The following is a 20995-nucleotide window of genomic DNA, read 5'->3' as shown; positions in this document are numbered from 1 at the left end:
CAAAACTGATGCAGGGAAGAAGCATAAGTAATCATGCACTCACACACGCACTTAAACATGCAAATCTCTGTTTAAACTGTGAGTTAAACAAAATATTTCATAGGAATGGCCTCTTTCACATGAAAACACTGTGGGAGAAAAAAAGCAAACGTGAGACTGAGATTGTCTGTGATTTTCTATTTTTTCTGCACAGCAGGCGAAGCAGCGGAGTGTCCCTCTGGAGTCCCTTCCCGGAGAAGTCTCCACCAGACTGTGGAGATGCTGGTCAACTTGGGTCACGGAGCATGCTCAGTACCGTTTTCCCACAGAACTGCTGTGCTTTGCGTCCTTGGTCCCGCTGTGTGACCCTCTCTTACTACATACTGTGTCATGCTGCCAGGAAGCTGTCACTTCCTTGAGACGGCTGACCAGGCCTGTCCCCCTGTCTCAGCCGAAGTACCGGCCAGCTCAGCTTTTTTAGAACATGACAAAGACGTAGACGGCCTCAGTTTACCCAAAGAGTATTGCTAAAGAATTAATGGTACGTTTTTAAACACATAGTATCTCTCTATTTTTGGAATCAGGAAGGACCCATGGAAAGATTGTGGCTCCATGGGTCCTTCCAGGATGTCTATCCCAGTCAGACTTCATGGGGAAGTCCACGTCCATGCTCACAGGCGTTTTACACAACCCATCCGGCTGCTCCAGGTATGAGACAGCCTATGTTCTGTCCAGCCACAGCCCTGTCCTGTGAATCACCAGCCCACCACCCCCTGCATTGTCCAGCACATGGTGGGGTGTAGGTGTGTGTGTGTGAGGGTCAACTTTCCCCGTCCTGGAGCAGCTCACACACACACACACACCCTGTTACACAATCTTCATTCATCCCTTCGGTGTAAGACGTCAGATCCTGGACACACACTTGCTTACTCACACTGACCCTCAGGGGATGCAATACGGAGCAGCGAAGAATTCATGGAAGGAACACAGATTCACACGCGCCCCTCGGCCTAGCTCAACACTTGACACACATGGCCTCCCTCCCATGCCTCACTGCAGGTGGACGTCATCACTTATTAAGTTTTATTGCCCAAGAAAATATCCCATGAATCAAAGCTTTTTGGCACAAGATACAAACTAGTAAACAGAAGCAGGAAACACTCATATTTGTTCTTCCTGTCTTTGTACATGAAGTTTTTAATATTTCCCAACTGAAAGAGATCAGTCACGATTTATGGTAAAAACTATCCCCTCTCCTTTTCCAGTTATCTTCCACTCCTTTAACACAAGTCAGTCTTTCTGTAGAGATAAAGACATCAACACACTGGTACGGAAATAGATTGAGGGTTCTGTATCTTTAAATACAGAGGCAGGTTTTACTTTGTGCCAATGTCTTCCCTAAAGGGGGCCTAAAATATTGAATTTACTTTTTTCTAAATCTCCATCACTGTTTCCGTCTCCCTGCTGTGTGCTTTATTACTGTGCAACATCACCACAAGGGATTCCCGTGTAAGATCAGCAGTAGGTAGACCAGAGAGACTGTTCTCTGCTGCATCTCAGGTGATAAAACACAGTCATAAAAATGTAAAACTTAGCAGTAAATGTGGACTTACTCAGTGGTTTCCTGGCTGGTGCCTCGTGTATTTCTACAGGGCTTGTTGGCCACTGATAGCCTATTTGGTTGTGATGATAATTCCATTTTTCTTATCCACTGAGAGAAAATAGAGAGACCAGGAAGTCAACTGGATTTTGATTGTCTTCATCCTCTTCTCTCTGTGGTAAATTGGTGCTCATAGTATTCAAACACACAGAATGAGATACCACATGTATTCACGAACATTTGTCAAAAAGGTACAACCTCGTGGATTGTGTTGTTTTGGCTCACAAATCTCACAGATTGAAGATGTTCACAGAGGCTGGAGGGACAGGAATGGAAGGGAAGATTAATGAGGAATGTCAGGTAACTGCGGTGTCTTACCTCTAAACCTTCTTGACTCAACTCTCCCCCCTCAAGGACTCCAACATGCTTTATTTTGGTATTTACTATAAAGGAAGGATGGTAATTAGAACACGCCACGTGTAGGCGAAAGGCTGTTGGAAACAGCATTGATGTTAAGGGTAATACCTGTCACTGATTTGAAAACACACATTTATTTAAAGCTGCATTGATTATTTTTGGCGACTGGTGGACATAACTCCACAAAAAGCTAAACATCACACACACGTCAACAGTTGTTTACTTTCACACCCAGCAGACACAGACACATTTTTATTATTTTAGGCCTTTTTATGCCTTTATTTTGGATAGAGACAGCTAGGAAACTGGGGAGTGAGGGGATGACATGCAGTATGTTCACCAACTAACACCATTCCTCTAAAAGATATTCCCTCATTTTGTGTTTTGCCAATGATGAAGACGAAATGTCAGATATTTTCCTTTTGGACAACAAAACCAAAATAAAGGGAAGAGTGAATTTTGGACTTTCCTTCATTCAGTGTCCAGAACTATTATTAAAAGAACACTAATATTGCTCAGAATCTGCTGAATGCAACACAGAGCAGCAACTAACACTTTCACCATATTAACTGGATGAGGTGATAATATGTGAGTGTTGTGTTTACAGCTTGTTGTGGCCAAAAATCTGTTAATTCAGGTTAACTTGTGGTTTGGAGTCTGTGTGCAGGTGATACCATCTTAACCATAGTACTATTACAAATACTATGACATATACAACTAGAACATCAAATATAAATTAAAAAATCTAATTCAAATTTGGAAGTCTCAGTGTTTGCAGGCTGAAGCTACAACTTCCATCTTACAATAGAAAATCATCTCAGCATCGATAGACCTTTCCGGCTGTAGCAGTCTACCTGTAGTGGTAGGGATAGAGCCTGTAATGACCGCCTTTGCATGCCCACTCCAAAGTAGCCAGTTTCCTCTGGTTAGCCACTCCACACCAGTTTACTGCAACAGCAGGAAGTTTACAGCCACCACAGTGAACCCAAAGTGTGCTTGTCTTTGTTGAAAAGGCCAAACAGCCTTTGTGCTACTGTAACAAAGAAGAATCCTTACAGCAGAGAGCATGGACAGAGTCTCAGGACTGGTTGGTGCCACTACAGGTCTGAGCACCGTGAATAAAACAAAAGTCTTTCAGACTACTTCTCCACAGCTCAGGCCTGCTGACAATAATCAGACCACACAACAAGCTATTGTTTGTGGAAGTGTTTACTCCAAATGTACCTTTCATTATTTCTTATGTTTTCTGCTAGGGGCCAGTGGCGAGGTCAAAACGCAGATGTATATCTGATTTGTGTTTTTCTTGGCTGACTGCAGGCTTATTAGCATGCTGTGTGGATCATCTTGCAATTCCCCCTGTGGTGGAGATTGACGATGTGTGTGTGCCCTGTGCTGCGAAAACAATTCAGTTTGTGTACACTGGATAATGTCACAGCAGTTATATATGCCAAAGCCACACATTTGGGACTGAATTAAGTCAGTTAATTTCAACAATGGCCTTATGTTTGTTGACTGTGTGTTGAGTGATCATAGCAACACAACCTCATTGTGGTATGGTTTTGGTTATAGAAGCTATCGCCCAACCCAAATCTTTGTCGTTAACTATGGATTGTTCGGTGATGGTTATTACAGAGAAGCAGCTGTTAAAAGATGCATGAGAAAACACTTAACTTGTGTTGGCTCAGCATATTTCTGTGCTGGTTTTTGCTGATGACTCTCTGTCCAGCCCCTGCAGCCTGTCTTTAACTCCACCGTGCTATAGATGAATTGGTACTTTGATGTAGTGATGCATAAAGGGCTATGGAAAACACACTATGCAGCGGTCAGACAGTAACTCAACTTGAAAGCAAACCATGTCTTGTTTTTGTGAGTGTGTTTGTCAGACTGGCATACAGCGTATAGGGAGGCATATGAGTCAGTTTTTTTCATGTAGTAAACACCGAATTGGCCCACGCAGGGCCTCCCATCATTTCTGTGTCCTTGCTGTAAGCCTTTTTATTTCGCTCACTAAATCATCTGTCAGTCTCACAGGTCTTACAAAACCTTCAGCAGTGGATGAATCTGTGTTTGGGAGTGTTCAGAGCTCCCTTCTAAAAAGGAAACTAAATGTGCTCAACTCCCCTCATAAGAGTTATCTACTCACCTCCAGTACGAGATATATCACTCTAAAGTTTAGTACTTATTCAAGATTTCAAGGTGGTGTTGGGAAAAAGCGTTTCTAATATTTGGATACACACTATCCAGCCCCAACAAAGAAGCTTCAGACGATCATCTCCTCCTGACCCTGACTATGACAAATACACACAAACGCACATGTCCACACACAAATTCCTCTGGTGACATATTGATCCATCTCTCTCTGACAGAGTCCTTGGCCTCAGATGTTGAATGTGTGACACCCTGGCAGGAAACTCACTGCTTTATAATGGAGAATGGGGGCAGAAAACACAGATTGCTCTCCTTTTAAAGCATCAGTCACACTCAAGCCTGTGAGTTATAGATCAGGGGGGTGACAGTTTGTATGCCACAGGAAGTGGTCTGTTGACGCTGTTCTAACGGCTTCAACACAAGGATGATGCTCAGGAGGGAGAGTGTGATGTCTTTAACTGACCACAAGATGACACTGTGGGACACACACGCAGTACCTGATTGTTGTGCACCAATATTGTGCTGCTGACACACAAACATATGTACTTCTATCTGTTGCTATTTAGACTCTATTAGATTTTATTCTACAATGAAAGAGGCTGCACAGCAAGAGTGTTTACTTCATGAAGCCAAATGGGGCTAAATAGTCAAATAAATACAAATGCATTTGGCATGTAGTTACTTCATAAATGTGATAAAATGTGACTTTTCTGTTTTTAAGCTTATTCTTTTACAGTTTAGAGTCTGTAACAACCACAGTATCTAGTCTCATAAGCCAATTCCATCATTCCTCTTTCTTCTTCTATTCATATCTTTCTGGAACAATCTGGACATTTTTTGTTCAGGTCTGAAAAAGCTTTTCAGAAATGTCTTTCTGTGTTAAAAGGCCAAGCCAGAAATTTAATATCACACCTCCATAAAGCTTGAAGAGAAATACTGATGCAGCAGACACTGAGTATCACAGTTTTTGGAGCTTGACCCACAAAAATCATGGATCCTACATTTCCCATAATGCAGCCAATAGCTTTTTTTTTGCTAGACCTGCCTGGTAAATGTCCATGACTTTCAATCTCCACACCCCCAGCTTTTTAAAGTGAAGACTTTCTTTTGTAAATGTCCAAGTCCAAGCTGCAATAACCCTGATGACATCCCAAGGGTTATTGTTGTTTGTCACATGTTGATCTTCATGTGTAAAATTGATTCTCCTTAAGTCCATAATGTATAGAAATGGCCTCATGACATCAGTCATTTCAATTCTTGTCACACGTAATATACCTACATGTGTCCATAGTGTATAAAAACTGCAGACTGAGGAATGAGTGGAAAAATAATAAAATAAGGAGTGTGAAAGATATTACTATTGTTGTTCTCAAGGCACTCAGTTATATAGTGGAAACCATGGCAACATTTCACTGGCCATGGGGTGTAAATAATGGCAACACCCAAGTAATTTATTCAGCTAATCAGTCAAGTACTGATTGCCAGAATAAACAGCCTCCTTGTTGTGACCTGTAATAAGTCATCTGTGTTAAAGGTGACTACCTAATAAGGACTCCTTATTAAAATACATACTGATTAAAGTACGTTTTTAATAAAAAATATTTTCGGCTGAGGGCTGAAACAGAAACTTAATGGTAGTCCATGGGCCAAAAGCAAACCCCACAGTATCAGTCTGCTCGTCTTTCTAAGATTAACTGAAATAATGAATAATTAGTGATCCTAAAGAGCATTTTTAGCTAAGAAAAACAAAACAGCATAAATACCAATTTATATAATATTTTGTATTATATGTTTACTTAGCTAGAAAAATCTGTCCGGCCCAACTGAACCTTATGGCAGGCCAACTGAGAGCCCCAGTAATCAGTAATAAATTGAGACTGTTTCATAACCAGTTAAAAACTCCATGTGGTAGGTTTAAAGTTATCAGAACAACCCAATTTAATTCAGTGAATAATCTAATATACTGAATATTAATAGAGATTAGGTTAGACTAAAATAGAATACAGATTTAATACTCTGTTTCTGTTTCTACTTGTTTCTCTTCTCTTGCACAGTCTTTCAGGTGTGACTGAAGTATTCTGGGAGCTCAGGATAAAACCTCTCCTCTTCTGCCTTATCAATGAATAAGAGAACCAGCACTTATCCACTCTGGATGAAGATGACAAACCCTCTTCAGATGAGTCCTCTGCAGAAACCAGGTCAAACTAGAGAGCTTCTATTTACTTCTGTGGCCAATCAGTGTTGCTCTTTCAGTCAAGGGACCAATTACAGAGGCATCAGTCCGCTCAGTAAGAGCTCTTATACTGAAAGGCCTGTAAATCAAGGAGATGGCTTTACCCAGTGGCCAACCAGTTGCCACGGTCACAGCATCTATCAGAACTAGTGGACCAAAAATGTTGTTGTATCTCTGAGCAGTCTGCAGCAGCTGTCTGCAGCGGTGCTTTACAACCACCAGCTATTTGCCAAACACCTGTGAGCCAAAGACATTTTGACCAATTATATATGAGATGTCAGCCACTGTATCCGCTAGGATTTTAAAACAAAATGAATCAATCGATCCTAATTATAATTCTTTTTCTGTCCCAGCTGAACTACAAATAGAAAAAAAAAACAGTTAAAAACAAACATAAATCATGAAAACATAAAAACGATTAACCAATCATCATTTTTCTACATGAATCAACCATCAAAGCAACTTTCATCACATGATTTACATATCTGTTGGCAATATAAAAGGCAGCCAGACTGAAAATAGCTACTGATGATGTACTGTTGATACTGATGATTTCCTACATACAGTATTTCTACAGTATAATATTCATCACAAAAAACTGAATATATTTTAAATGCATAGGGAGAGGGGCAATGTATGAATTCATATCAGACCAGAACACTGTCACATTCTTACAGTTATGCAGTTGAACCATTTTGGATGTCAACTGCAATGCAATTATAAATATTTATGAAGCAGGTTGTGTGCATTCAGAAATGTGTCAGGAGGTTTGTTTATTTATGTATGGAGGTTACGCAGGAGTTTATTTATAGACACTGTGCTATTAATTTTCACAAAATGTGTCTGATCCCGATTTGGTTTTGTCTGACTTCTGATGCGGCCCAGGTGTTTGTATTAATGCATGCATAAAATAATTTAGCCTTGAGACATAACTTTACGCAAAAGATTTTTTAAAGGCGAAGCTTGCACACTGGTAGTTCTGCATTTACTGCAAGTGCTGTTATCCAAGGTCCGCATCCTACTGGGTCTATGAATCTATATATCCCTCAGAGCTAATAAAAACAAATCTGAAGACAATACTTGGAGGAATATTATTACATATTCATATTGTGTACATATATATGTGAGAGAATTACGTAAGAATAAAGTAAGAATAGATTATCTTATGTTCGTTTTGTCTTTTTCAAATTTCTCACCCACTTAAAAAATCTCAATACTCCTTCTGTATGTTGCCAAAGTAACACTCTGCCCCCTCCCACCACGACTCCTTTGAGGCAACTTCCAAGCATCAATATTTAACCTGACATTGTCAAATCTAAAAAAAGAAATGATGCTGAAAGGAAGGCAGAGCTTTGAAGCATGTTTGCCTGTAGACCCGCACTGAACACATGACTGATTTCCTCTCTGAGTTTGATCATAACCCAGACACACATTGTGGATTACACACTCATAGCACACACATTACAGTCATTGCTGACATAACTACACAGGAACTAATGGGACAAGTTGGTTCATGGACAGAACAAGAGGGCTACTTGACATAGATGGGTTATTTATATATCCTCATTTCTTTTTCTGGTGACAGGACAGGTCATGTAATCTCATGTAACATTTCATACTGTAACAGAAGGGCAGCATGGCCATCAGGAAAGAAGAGCAAGTACTGTGGTCACATTTTAACACATCCAGGAGCCACGGACAGAGGACCTTCACTTTTACATCAGTTTTTCAAATCTGACTGGCGTATTGCTGATTACAAGTGTAAATTATGAATCACTTCAGTTCAAAGATTCATAGTCACCCACTGTGTAATTTGTTAATCACCATCCAAATGTACTTCAGTATGTTCAACATTAACAGAAGGCATCACTGCTCATAGAGCTCGCTGATTCAGACCGTCTTCAGTTCAGTAGTACGTTCAGTCTGTTGCTAGTTCAAGTTGTAATGTACAGTTCAGCACTAAATGAAGCACTGGACATGAGGTTAATAGCTCAGCAGCCTGTTATTTATAATAGAGTTATCAGATTATTATTGTTTCTGTTGCTTTCATGGTCTTTTAACAGGCATATACTTTGCATTAAAGCTGGCTGGTGCTCTCAGTCACCAGTGAGGGGAGCTCCACTAAAAGCAACTGAGTTGTTCAATGACAATAATGATTCATTGAAAATTAATTTACCCATGCATGTGGGCTCCTGGACACATATTTAGCTAAGCCTTGGGCCGTTTTTCTGATCTGGCTGCATACCAACCTCTGTGGCTGAAAGATGAAGTCAACAGAAGTGCCAAATATTACAGTTCCTCAAATGGCCACTCTGGGCTGGCTCCAAAAGTGAGTCAATATCCATAAGATCCCATATTAAAATGCACAACGTTACAGCAGAAATAAACATGTTTACAGCCTGGTACAAAGCGCTATAGCTAATTTTGCTGTCCATTGCAACTGTACGGACGACTCACTGCCTGCATGTACGCACCCTCTAAGACCCTCAATGACGAAGGCGCAGTTATTTCACAGACTGATCAAGGACATCGCAATGAGTTTCAACCTTGTTTTTTACGGGAGAAAAACTGAAGGTTTTTCATTTTGTAACATATTTAAAAGAAAGCTTTGGATAAAAACTCTTATTGAAGGTGTGGGTAGTGTCTTTGTTTTGGAATAACCATGACCGAATGGCCTCACACAATGTTCGAAATGAATCATTCAACAGGCAAAGCCGACATTTCCGCATGCATTTCTTATGATAGTGTAACTATTTTATCGGTTCAGTCCGAGGCAGTTTCCAGAAGGCCATTTCTTATCTAAGAGTGGATCAGTCACTCTTAAAACGGCATTATTCCTACCATGAGATGCAGCTACTGTAATTTGCTGATCAGGAGCACCGTATGCATGAAACTGGATGAGAGATTATGTGAGACAGAGATCTTATGGGAAGAAAAACACTTGATTCTGCACACCACACGCAGCACAAGTGGGGGATTTGCTTCTGGAACACATTTCAACAGAGGAAGGAGGCCAGGAGCAACACCTCTGGGGCAGCCAAAAGTCCAGCCTCTGTCATCTCTAAAGGAGTGGCGACAGTAGCCATTGCGGGGACATAAACCATCCACTTATGGACCTTCTAGATCAAGTCACAAGTCACTTTCTGCTAACCTAAACCGCCACTTAAGGACTTGTATTGAATGTGCCAGTCCAGTTTTTTGAACAAAGTGAAATCAATCCCCAATCACCACAGTCTACCGATCCACTTCTGTTCCAAATATTCCACATTCTGCACAAACAAGCATTGGCAGAAGAATGACAAACTGTATGGTTCCCTCACAGCAGCAACACCTGACTTCCTCTCAATAAAGCTGCATTAATGGGCTTTTTTTCAATGAAGACATTTTAACATGACACAGTGGGAGAAGCTCAGGTGTAAATAATACAATTAATGATGATTTCAGGGTCTTGTTATTGTGCATGCTGGCTCACTGTCATAATGGCAGATCTGGACATTTCAACAGAGCCATCTTTAACATTATTAGTTACACCTGTGGTTTACCCAAATCAAAGTGTGTACTGTGAAAAAGGGAAACAAGCTAGATGCATCACTAAAATGGCGAACATGCAAAAAAGTAGTAGAGGACGTTTTAATCAAACACAATATTACCAGCTGTTAAGGCAAATTAAGATGTTCTTTGGGGGTTTGAAAGGTTTACCAAGAGACAAAAATAAAAATCTGGATGCTCCAACTAAAGAAAGAAGGAAGGAAAGAAAAAGATTATCTTTATTTAAATTCATGCTTTTACTTACAATCTCCTGCCAACAAACATATATAAAATACCTTGAAAGGACTCTAATCATACGAGACGTTCTTAACAGCTGCTGTCGACTGATTAGTGTGACAGCTGCAACGTCTGAAGCTATTTTTCTCCCTAATAAAACCATCCACCACAATAACCTCAAGCATTAGCCTACATGTACGTACACCATATCCTATTGAGTGCTGTTATTGTAACCATAATGAGAAAAACTCACACTGCATGAAATGCCCTTTAAGCAGCCACAACACATTCCTCCACCACCCTTCTCTCCTCGAGAAGGTCGATTTCCATGCACAACTGAGCATGAGACAGGTACAGTATTACAGCTACTTCTTGGATGTCCATAACATGACATGGGAACCTCAGCAGGCTTGTTATGTAGGATGCTGAGCTTCCTGCAAGAAAAGTAACTTCAAAATTTAGGAACTTTCTCCCTCTCTCTTGAGTGAAAGCACATAGCCAAAAATAGCCCTGCACTCTTGTTTTCTTTTCATTTACTTCTCTCCCTCAGCCCTGTTTACGCATCTACAACTCTTGTCTGCTCCAGTCAGCTTGAGGAGAGAACCCGTTGCATTGGTGTTTCCATGGCAACGGGGGAGCAGAGGGTCTCCAAGGTCGGCGCGAGAGCACCTGGAGCCGAGCTGATGGGAGAATGGAGCCCTGACCCTGCGGGCTGTCGCCGCGCTGGGCCGTAGTCATGTTGTTATTGGACATTTCATTAACGTCTCTTCCCTCTGCCTGGCACTGACATGATAAATTGTCACCAGACACGGGTTGTTAATCATTTCTGGGGTCGCACAAGTAATAAAACATGGAGCTCTGTTCCTGCATTTGATGATGAGAAGGAGTGGAGTGTGTCCTGACAAAGAGGGATAGAGAGACTTAAAGAGAGGGGAGGAGAGCGTTTCGGTGCTAGAAAGTGGATTACATCCATTATTTAGGAGCTGCTTCCCCTTCACTGTGAAAGAGGAGAGAGAAAGGAGAAGTGTTTGCAGGATACAAAAACCTCCTCTTTGTCTCTTTGTGGACTGCAGTTCATCCTGAATAAGACCCCCATCCTTACTTAAGTAGCAGAAATGTACCTAATTTTTGTCAAATATAACCTAAAATTGATAAATGGTGGGTATTCATTTGAAATAAAACCCGTACCGTGCAACTTCAATTTTTTAATCAGCAATTTTAAAAAATGAGCTGTCTCGCACTAGCGCAGGCAGCCAGAGCCATAAATGTGACCATGTAAAAACACTTTCAGATCATTGCATCAAAAGGACTAACATGCATTGAGGCCCTGTTGAATCGCAGAGAAACTGGGGCAAAAAAAGCTCAGATATGTTAGTGTTTGATCGCGATGCTTCATCTCTGCTTCTATTTCCTCTCATGAGCTGTAGATTGTGTCCACAGGGTAATCTTGAATCTTGCACACTTTCTGAACATATGGTAGCACCATTTGCATGTGTTGTAGCAACTGGAAGTCACCACATATGATGTAAGCTCAGAAAGTCTTTAGTTCTCTGCATGTTTAAACACACGTGCATCCAGGGTCTAAGTAAGTAAATGTAGACGGTCATAGGATTAGTGTACACACACACACACACACACACACACACACACACACACACACACACACACACACACACACACACACACACACACACACACACACACACACACACACACACACACACACCTGCTTGAATTGCATCTTGAAAGTGAATGTCAGTAAATTTTATGACGAAACGATAAAAGTTCAAAGGAAAAAATGTACTTTTCTCATGTATCTCTGAATTTGGCAGTTTCAAATACATGCTGCGCCTCATCTTTCTGTATATCAGCACCAGCACTGCCACACAACATATTTCATTTTTCTGCAATAGCAAATCCCCGCTGGCATTTACAGGTCACCAGAAGTGACCACTCTGTTCTCTGCTGTTTTTCTCTCATCTCCCCATTGTTGTTTCTGGGAGGGAAAAAAACACAAAACATCCCTCCCCAGCATCACTGCCACTGTCCTGAAATAGGGAACGCAGCTTCCCTGCTGTCTGCTCCCTATCAAATGAAAAGTCTTTCAGCCAAGACAGTGGATAGAGGAAGAGGAGGAAGGGAAGGACTGTTGAAACTGGAGAACTAGGGCATTGAAAAGGTACAAATCAAAGTAAGAGGAGGAGTGGAGGAACATTTTTAAGACGGTTCTATCCAGGCTTTGATGTTGTGAAAGGATGGAAGCTCTTTGCTTTACTTTTCTTCAAAGACTTTATTTCCACACACACACTTTTGGAAGGCCTGAGATAACAATATCAGCCTCCTCACTCCTTTGTTTGTCCAAATGATGAGAGCTCGGTACTCTACAGACGCTCTCTCTACCTGCCACCCAGGATCTGCCTTGCTATGACACTAGTTCTTTGTTCGTATTGTTAAACCTGTTAAACACTTCAATGGCAATCCCCAAATGATTCTAATGGCTGTGACAACCAGAGGCCGACCCAAAACAACCACACACTTGTTAATTTGTTGAATATATTATTTTATTTTAACGTCATCATCATCATCATCATCATCATAGTTTAACTTTTAATTTTCCCTTCATTTGTTTAAAATGATCACCTCTGAATGTACACATACTGCAAACTGTCAAAAATATACAAACAAATGCAGGCTTGTGCTATAGTCTGGTCAAATGTCTAAAAAACAGTGGCACTGGGGAGAGAGAGAGAGAGAGAGAGAGAGAGAGAGAGAGAGAGAGAGTGTAACACAGAGAGAGAGAGAGAGTGTGTGTAACAGAGAGAGAGAGAGAGTGTGTGTGTAACAGAGAGAGAGAGAGAGAGAGAGAGACATTGAAACCGGTAAAGACATGCACAGCATCATTGTGAGCACCGGTTACAGTGATCCAGGTGCGCTGTACTTCCATGGGGTCCTCGTGGAAAAGTACATACATTTCATCATCTGACAGTGCGGCACAAAATGCCCGTCACATATCAAATCAAAAACAAAACGTCGCTCATTAATGGAACTGTTAGGCACATCATTGTTTTTTATGGTTTTATATTTTCTGGAAAAGTCTGAGTTACTGTAAATGTAGAATGCTTAACCAAAAACAAGAAGAAAAACAAACAAAAAGAAAATAACATACAATTAAAAAAAGAAAGAAAAAAAAACGCTTTCAAAAGTCATTTTGGAATCAGTGTCTTGTTAGTAACTCAACACTGTTACATAATGTGACTGTGAGTGTGTTTCCTGGTGTGTGTATCTCTGTGTTCACTATTGGGTGCATTTCTGTGGAACCACGTGGTAATGAAAGTGAGTACTTGAGGTGTTTTGTGGGTTAGTGGCTGTGACTGGCTGACAGCCGACCAATCAGATGCTCAGGTCTTTGGGGTTATCCTTGTAGGTCTTCTTGGGCTCGGGGACCGTGGGCTTGGATGAGCGACTGGTGTTGGTCTTGAGCGTGCTGTAGTACTCTCTCACCTTAGCCGCTACGAAATTGTCATCGTCCTCTTCGTCCTCCGAGTCGTCCCTTCTGGAGCTCCTGATCGGGGAGATGTCTCGTCCCAGGCTGCGGGTTCGGCGCTGAGGCTCAGGGGAACTGCCTCGGCTGGGGTAGCGCCCATAACTCTCCACCCTCTCAGGGGAGCGCCCCCTCAGCAGCGAGCTGTACCTCTTGTAGGCTGAATCGGAGTCCGGGGTGCGCACTCTAGGCAAGGTGATGTCTCTGTAGGCGTCTCTCTGACCGCGGGATGCCACGTCCCTCAGCAGGCTGTCCCCCCTGTAGGCTCTTTCCATGGAGGAGGCTCTCATCAGCAGACTGTCCTCCCCGTACTGGACGTCGTTCCTGCGCAGCGGTGGGAGCGTGGCCTCTCTGTTCAGGCGGTCCAGGGCCGGGGCCTCCCGGAGGATGCTGTCCTCAAAAGGGAGGCTGGGTTCAGGAGTCTTCAGCGGCTCCTTCAATACGGCCTCGTCCCCATTGGGCTTCTCGTTGCTGCGGCTCTGTCTCTCTGGGGAGGCGTACCGGCGGTAGGGGTCTGAGGAGTGGGCGTGGCGTCTGGTGGGGGAGTGGTGCCGAGAGCGGTGGGGGGACCTGTGGCGGCGGGGGGAGCGGTGAGGAGAGCGGTAGGGCGAGCGGTAGGGCGAGCGGTGGCGGTGGTGGGTGGGGGAGCGGTGACCCGTTCTGTTGGGGGAGCGGCCGTGGCGTTGTCCCCCGTGACGACCGTCCAGGTTGTTGTCTGCGCTGCGTGACCGGCTGTGCACCTTGTCAGGCGAACGGTGGCGGCTGCGGTGGTGCCCGCTGGAGTGGTGGCGGTGGCCGTTGTCCTTCCTCTTGTCCCTCCCCGTGGACTTTTTCCCCTTGTTTTTTCCCGTGCTGGTTCTCTTGTTGGGGGAGCGGTGGCGGGGTTTGGAATGGTGGTGCTTGCGGATGCCGGCAGAGCGGCTCGGCTCCTTCTTGCTCCGGGATGGTTGTTGGGGTTCTGGTGGGTAGCTTAACTCCGATGGGGCGTTGGACGGGGGCAGGGTGCTCACTTCCGCAGCGTTTTGTAACCCTGAGGCTGGGTTGGCTGCGCTGATGTCGTTGGGGCTGCCGTCTGCAACAGAGTGTGACATACAGACGAGGGAATGGGGATCAAACATGCATCTGGACTCTGAAAGCTCCTAACTGCTTTCACATTAACCATGCTGAACCACTCAGACGTGAAGCTGAGGACATTTTCAATGGAAGCCATTCTGATGTTAATGCCAGCAAAGATGGCAAGTTGTTAGATGGCACAGCAACAGCCAGTGGTAAAACATTAGTGTAGCTTACACATGAGAATAAAAAGGCAGTGACACAAAGGCAGCCGTTGCTTGAGGAGACTGGTTGTCCACAACAAACCTGTTCCCTGGTCTACCTGGGGTCACCTCTCCCTGAAGCAGAGTGACTGGACCAGACTGGAGGCTGGTTACAGTCAGTGCCAATGTGCTGCATGTTGATGATGCTGCTCGGTTGTACTGATTAGCCATGCTCTTTCATGCACTGTCATGATGCCTTAGACACTTTGTAGATGTTTAAAGCAAATTAAATGCTGAAGATGAGAGACACAAACTATGGCTATATTGCATTAACAGCGTGTGCGGTTTAGGTGGCATTTTACAAGAAGAATAAAATGGTCTGCACATTTTTTTAACTGTGTTACCTTGAGGAATTTCATTCTGCTAAGTCTTACTAAATCATCTACATAAGCAGCCACCAAAATGTTTTGTTTATCATCAGATTCTTAGGATTAAATCTTACAGTTTTACCCACCCAGTTTGACTGTATATAGCTCTACAGGTCTACATTTTAAGAAAAGACTACAACCATAGGTAACAACTAGCAATAACAGAGGCAGTTCTCTGATGGTAAAGTATTGTGAATACCTATATAATAACTATTTAACAAGAATATTCATTTCACCTTGGACTTGTGGCCCAAAGGTTAAATGCAACATGTGCAGACACATGAATAACGTATCCATAACAGCGGCTACGGCAGCGGCGGTACTGGCAATGCATTTTTGGTGAATGGATTTGTATGCATGGAGTAGAGCACGGGCATGGGTGAGTTGAGCCACACCACACAGATATCAGGATGGAGAAAGAGAGAGAAAAAGAAAGAAGTGGGAGGAGGCAGAGCCAGACGACAGGGGAGGACAGTTACAAACCGTGGTCTGATTTTGGAGGACAGAGGCCTCCCCCATCTTGTCATTTCTCATACATGCAGTGAGATGGGGAGCGACCATCCCTGAAGGAAGACAAGAGCCCAGCGCAATACGGGAAGAAGGGAAGATACAAAAAACAGAAAAAAAGAGAAGAGCACAGGGTTTAGATCGCTTTGGAACTTTAAAGGAAGAAAAAGGAGAATTATTGTGTTGATTTTTTCAATGAAAAAAATGTGTTTATTTGATCATTGAGTCATTCAGAAGAAAGAACAGTCCAGGAAATTGCCCAAACCCTTCAGTGGAAACCATCAGTTACAGAGAAAGGTCCCGGAACCAAGCACACACACACTCAAAGACACGACATGTGGACACAGAAGCAGCAGAAACCTCAGAACCTCAAAAATAAAGACAGTGAGACTTGCACACCCACAACAACAGCGTATGAAGCAGTTTTACATTGCAGACAGAAATCAAAAGAAGTACTGGCAAGACTGTCAAAGGTAGTGCCAACTAAAAAGTACAAACAATGATCCAAAATATACAAGTTCACATGATGCCATATCGGTGCAGGTTAAGACAGCACATTCTTAGCGCAAAAAAAACAAAAACATTACATTGATGAACTTTTCAAGACAGGCAAATGTATCTCCACTCAAAAAAAAAAAAAAACAGTAACAAAAAGAAAACATTTATGATGACTCGTGACTGTCAATCAAAACTGGTCAATACGATTAAAAAAAGAAACGTTCCATAAATATTATGGAAAATAGACAATAGAAGGGAAAAAAATCCAATTTACACTTTTGACAAGTTCATGCAGCAATAGACTTTTATCCATTAATATGTGGCTTCGATTCATGGCTCTGTACATGGAACAAAAATACTTGTCTCTATTCTTTTCATCACTGTACAAAACGTCTATATAATTGGAGCAACTCTTTTTCTTTTTGAATGGGGATGGGTGGAGTTCCTATCGTCACAGCTTTTCAATGACATTAACAGTGGGTGCAAATAAAATTCATGGATTAGTGAGTAATGTCAAGCACAGTATAGTGAGATATTCTCTTTGAAATGGCAACACACAAAAAAAGCATCAGATTGCCTTTTCTTCTCAATACAGTTCTCACCTAAAACCCTAAAAGAGTTCAGTAGCTTACATTCACCTTCAATAAATATCATAAATACGTTTGAGTCGCATCCTAACCAAAAGCTGCGAGATGTCCCATTTTATCATGGGATGCAGTGGATCAAGTTTTCCTGTCCTCTTAACGCTAAATTAGTGTTTAATGAGGATTTGGGGCCCTCAGTATTACCTATTACCCACAAGAAACATTGATTTTTCACTACTCTGGTCATTCAAACCCTGTAAACAGTTTCTGTTTTCATGTAGCACTGAAAATAGACCCACCACCTTTCTGTAAAGTCCCAGCAGAGTGCTTTTGCTCAGTGGCCAGAAGGTGAAAAGTGACAGCGGGATGACATGGAAACTGAGAGCAGGTGACAGCAGGAGGGGGTAACAGCACCCACAGGAGCACCTCCACCCCTGCTCTCCCCCAAAATCCCACAGCCCAGGAGTGACCTCCACCAGAAAGACACCCAACACCAACCAACCCTCTCCCCCTGCCTGGTGGGTTTGTCCCCGGGATGGGTGATAGGTCCTGGGAGGGTAATATAGTTCTTTCCCTTTCGACCCACCACCGTCCACTGGGCGGCCCCCTGGCTCAGGGCGTGAAGATGGGGGAGAAGGGAATGTTTTCGTAGATTGACCCACCATATTCAGGCACAGAGCCGTCACCCCTCTTGAGCACCAGATGGGCGCGCCGGCCTCCGCTCTTGATGAGCTCGATGGCTCGCGCGTGCTTCATGCCCTTGGTGCTCTCGCCGTTGATCTCCAAGATTTCATCTCCGACCTACGGAAAGGGAAGACCAGGAAGGAAAGGAAGAGAAGGAGTAAAAGGTGGGAGGTGGGAGGCAGAGAAGAGAGACACAGTGACAGATGAAGAAAGAAGTGAGAGGAGGTAAAACAGAAGGGAAAAAGGAGAGGCAGCCAAGCCAGAAAACAAGAGGAGACACAGCAAGACACAACGCAGAAAACAAGTGACAGTGGGGAAGAAAGTACACAAGAGGAAAGATGAGAGGCACGAAGGTTCAAAGGAACACAGTGACAGCAGAAAGGAAGGAAAGGGAGGACAGATTGAGGAGACGTTACATATGGAATACTCCAAACAGTAAACTGCACAACAGCAACATTTTTTATCTAAATCAACAGTTTCCAGAGAGGGCAAATTGCATCGGAAAAGCAGCGACTGAGAAGCTGAGAGAGGGGAAAACAGGAGCAAGAAGAAACACTTTTTGCTTCCTGATTCTTTGCCTCCACGCCTCAAGTTATCCCGTCAGTGCTGTCTGCGCCAAGGGAATTCCTCTCTGGCAGAATATGGATTTCTCACTGACACCTCTCTCTGCCTCACAGAGCTGCTACTATTAATATCTCTAGCTAATAAGGTGCAAACACAAATGTATGTATTCATATATGCATGTACAAATGTGCTTATTCATGCGCACCCACTCATTTCCAAACTGTAGCGTATTAACACATATATATATATATATCAAAAACTCCCTTGTAGCTCAAATGCATACAGTATCTGCTAACAGGCTGTCTAATACACATTGGGTAGAATCAATTAACCCCACATTGTATATTCAATCAAGCAGCCCAGGGAAAGTGCCATTGGCTTATGCAATTAATCAAAATAAAGGTTAAATATTACAGTTTTATGACAGCTTCTGTAGCATGTATGAACACCATTTTACAAGCTAGTGGGGAAATGTTAATTAATTAAAATGTACATATTCTGACAGCGGGTATGCTCCGTGACTCTGAAATGTCTTGTGTTTTGATACAGCACTCACACAGTGAACCCTCGTATGTGCCTAAGCCTGGAGGCGACAGTGTTTATATTCAGTGAAATAGAGCTTGCAGTAATTGGGAGGTACATTATGCACAAGCAATTATATTGATAGATAACATTATTCTGATGACTGTGAAGTCTGTGAAGCAGTATCATCAGCCCCTCCTGTTAATCAACACAGTCAAATGGCTTACACTGCACCTGAAAGCAGGGAATTATCATATTATAATCAGTGCATAACAATAGCCAAAATCTAATCATTTTGTTTTCGACATGTTGTGATGAAAGTGCGGGAATGTGCAGCACTGTCCAATGAAAAGCACAGTGATTCTGTGAAGTGTTCCTTCATGGGTTGAGAAAATCCACCAACTTAAAATTTAAATAAACCATTTAAAAACCAATTAAATTATTATTTGACATTGAGATTTTGGACATACATGCACATGTCTCTCACCCAGCTCATACATAGTGTAATACTTGAGTCCTCATGTTCCCCTTCTTACTGTTTCCTAACATTTACAGTGATGATTAGCAAGTTCTGCCCTGGTTAAGAAATTCCCCAGGTATGTTCTACACACAAGATGACATAAAAACATGAAGCTACATGGATGCTTTAGTTAGCTGAACTAAAACAGTTGGGGTAACTGTCCATTTATGGGCCATAATAACCGGAAACAGTCAAAATGGACAAAGGACCCCAGGGGATCCTTTGGGTGCAGAAAGAATGCAGCTTAATATTGCTATAATGTAAATCATTTGGAATTATTCCAGTTACAGAATAACAATTGCTTTATTTAGTTAGTTGCATATAACCTTTATTTAATAAAGTAAGGCCCACTGAGAGTAAGATCTCATTTTTAAGGCACACTAGAGTACGTAGAAAAATGTCAAATATTTTATAATTGAGTAAAACATTCACACTGTTAGTGTTAGTACATTGTGTCCGTACCCTCATCTTTCCGTTACGGACGGCCGCTCCGTCCTCAGCTAGCCTCAGCACGTACAGGTCCATGTTGTATTCTCTGCCTCCCCGCAGGCTGAAGCCAAACCCTTTGTTGTCTCGCTCCAGGTCCACTGAGTAGAACTCCGCATCCTGATGGAGACAGACCGCACACACACACACACACGGAGAGAGAGGGAGGGAGAAAGACACATTTGCATCAAGGTTTGTGATTCAGGTTTGAAGTGTGTGTGTGTGTGTGTGTGTGTTGTGTGTGTGTCCTTTGAAGTGGGCAACTATTTCAGGAGCATGGGACAAATGCCACCTTCAGGAAAGTCACACCTCTTTAATAGATAGGCCAGACTCTGTGTGTGTGTATGTGTGTACATGCATATGCTCAGGTGGAAGGATGCTGAATTATTGATGCCTTGGGCTCTGTGTGGACAAAGAGAGAGGACACTGACAGAGAGAGAGGGGCCGGGCACAACCACAAGGACAGGCAGACAGCCACTGCAGCTCCTGTCTTCATGCCCTCCTAATCTCCTCTGCTGAGGGATCAATGTTATCTGTGAGAGCCATCTCCACATTGCCAGATTAATTCAGCAGTGAACACACTGGACTGAGGGGTTACTTTGAAAGCAAACAGGCTTTCCTTAATGCACAGACTCCGATAACGCCAGCAGGTAGACATAAAGGGGAAGATAAATGTTTAAAAATGTACTTTGTTTGTCCTTGGGAATGTGGGTGGGGGGATTGGTTGTTGCATGAAGGGACAGAGGATGAATGGGTATTGGGGTGCTAGTACAGCTGGCTGGATGTATGAAAAGACTAATGTAGAAGTGGGTAGGAAGCTGACGGGATGGAGCGTAGATTGCTGGGGTGTTTGATGAAGGAAATGGATGGATATATGAATGAAGTGACAGGTGAACAGATGACTGGAGTGTCCTTCCTTACCTGAGGTGAGACTTGTGTTGGGGGTTGGGGAGGAGGGCCTTGTGGGGCTTTAAATTCAAACGATTCCTGTTTTGGTTTGGTGTTGTTCCTGAAACAGAAATATAACAGTCAGAGTGAAATTAATGTTCCCCCACCACGCAGAAGATGCTTTCTTCTTGTTTCTACAGTTGGATGTTTGAGCTCCATTGTGCAGAATGATGTATGTGCAGATTTTGACACTAAAAGGATGTTTTCACATTCATCTACTGAAAGTGTTAAGTTTCCCTGTGCTCATTGAAAATCCCATTTTCAGGGGTGGGCCTAGAACAATGACAAAAAATAGTTTGTAAGCCAGTCCCAGTC

At 42.8% G+C, this 20995-nt stretch overlaps 1 protein-coding gene across 8 annotated transcripts in view; it reads right to left on the bottom strand.

The window, feature by feature from the left end:
- Positions 1-12678: 12678 nt before the first annotated feature.
- magi1b (membrane associated guanylate kinase, WW and PDZ domain containing 1b) overlaps positions 12679-20995 on the bottom strand; it is a 131139-nt gene continuing 122822 nt past the window's right edge. For 7 of the 8 annotated variants that reach the window (XM_051414443.1, XM_051414445.1, XM_051414446.1 and 4 more), the window contains 4 exons: positions 20654-20741; positions 19709-19852; positions 17619-17757; positions 12679-14755 (listed from right to left, as the gene is read on the bottom strand). In XM_051414443.1, the coding sequence (XP_051270403.1) occupies positions 13533-14755; positions 17619-17757; positions 19709-19852; positions 20654-20741 (1594 nt within the window). In that variant the 3' untranslated portion in view covers positions 12679-13532. Of the gene's footprint in view, positions 14756-15850; positions 15931-17618; positions 17758-19708; positions 19853-20653; positions 20742-20995 lie in introns of all 8 variants that reach the window. The other variant, XM_051414450.1, reaches the window with a different exon arrangement.

Source organism: Dicentrarchus labrax, unplaced genomic scaffold (assembly GCF_905237075.1).
Source record: "Dicentrarchus labrax unplaced genomic scaffold, dlabrax2021, whole genome shotgun sequence".
In the NCBI taxonomy this organism is placed as follows: Eukaryota; Metazoa; Chordata; class Actinopteri; family Moronidae; genus Dicentrarchus; species Dicentrarchus labrax.
This window is presented reverse-complemented; position numbering and strand designations above follow the sequence as displayed.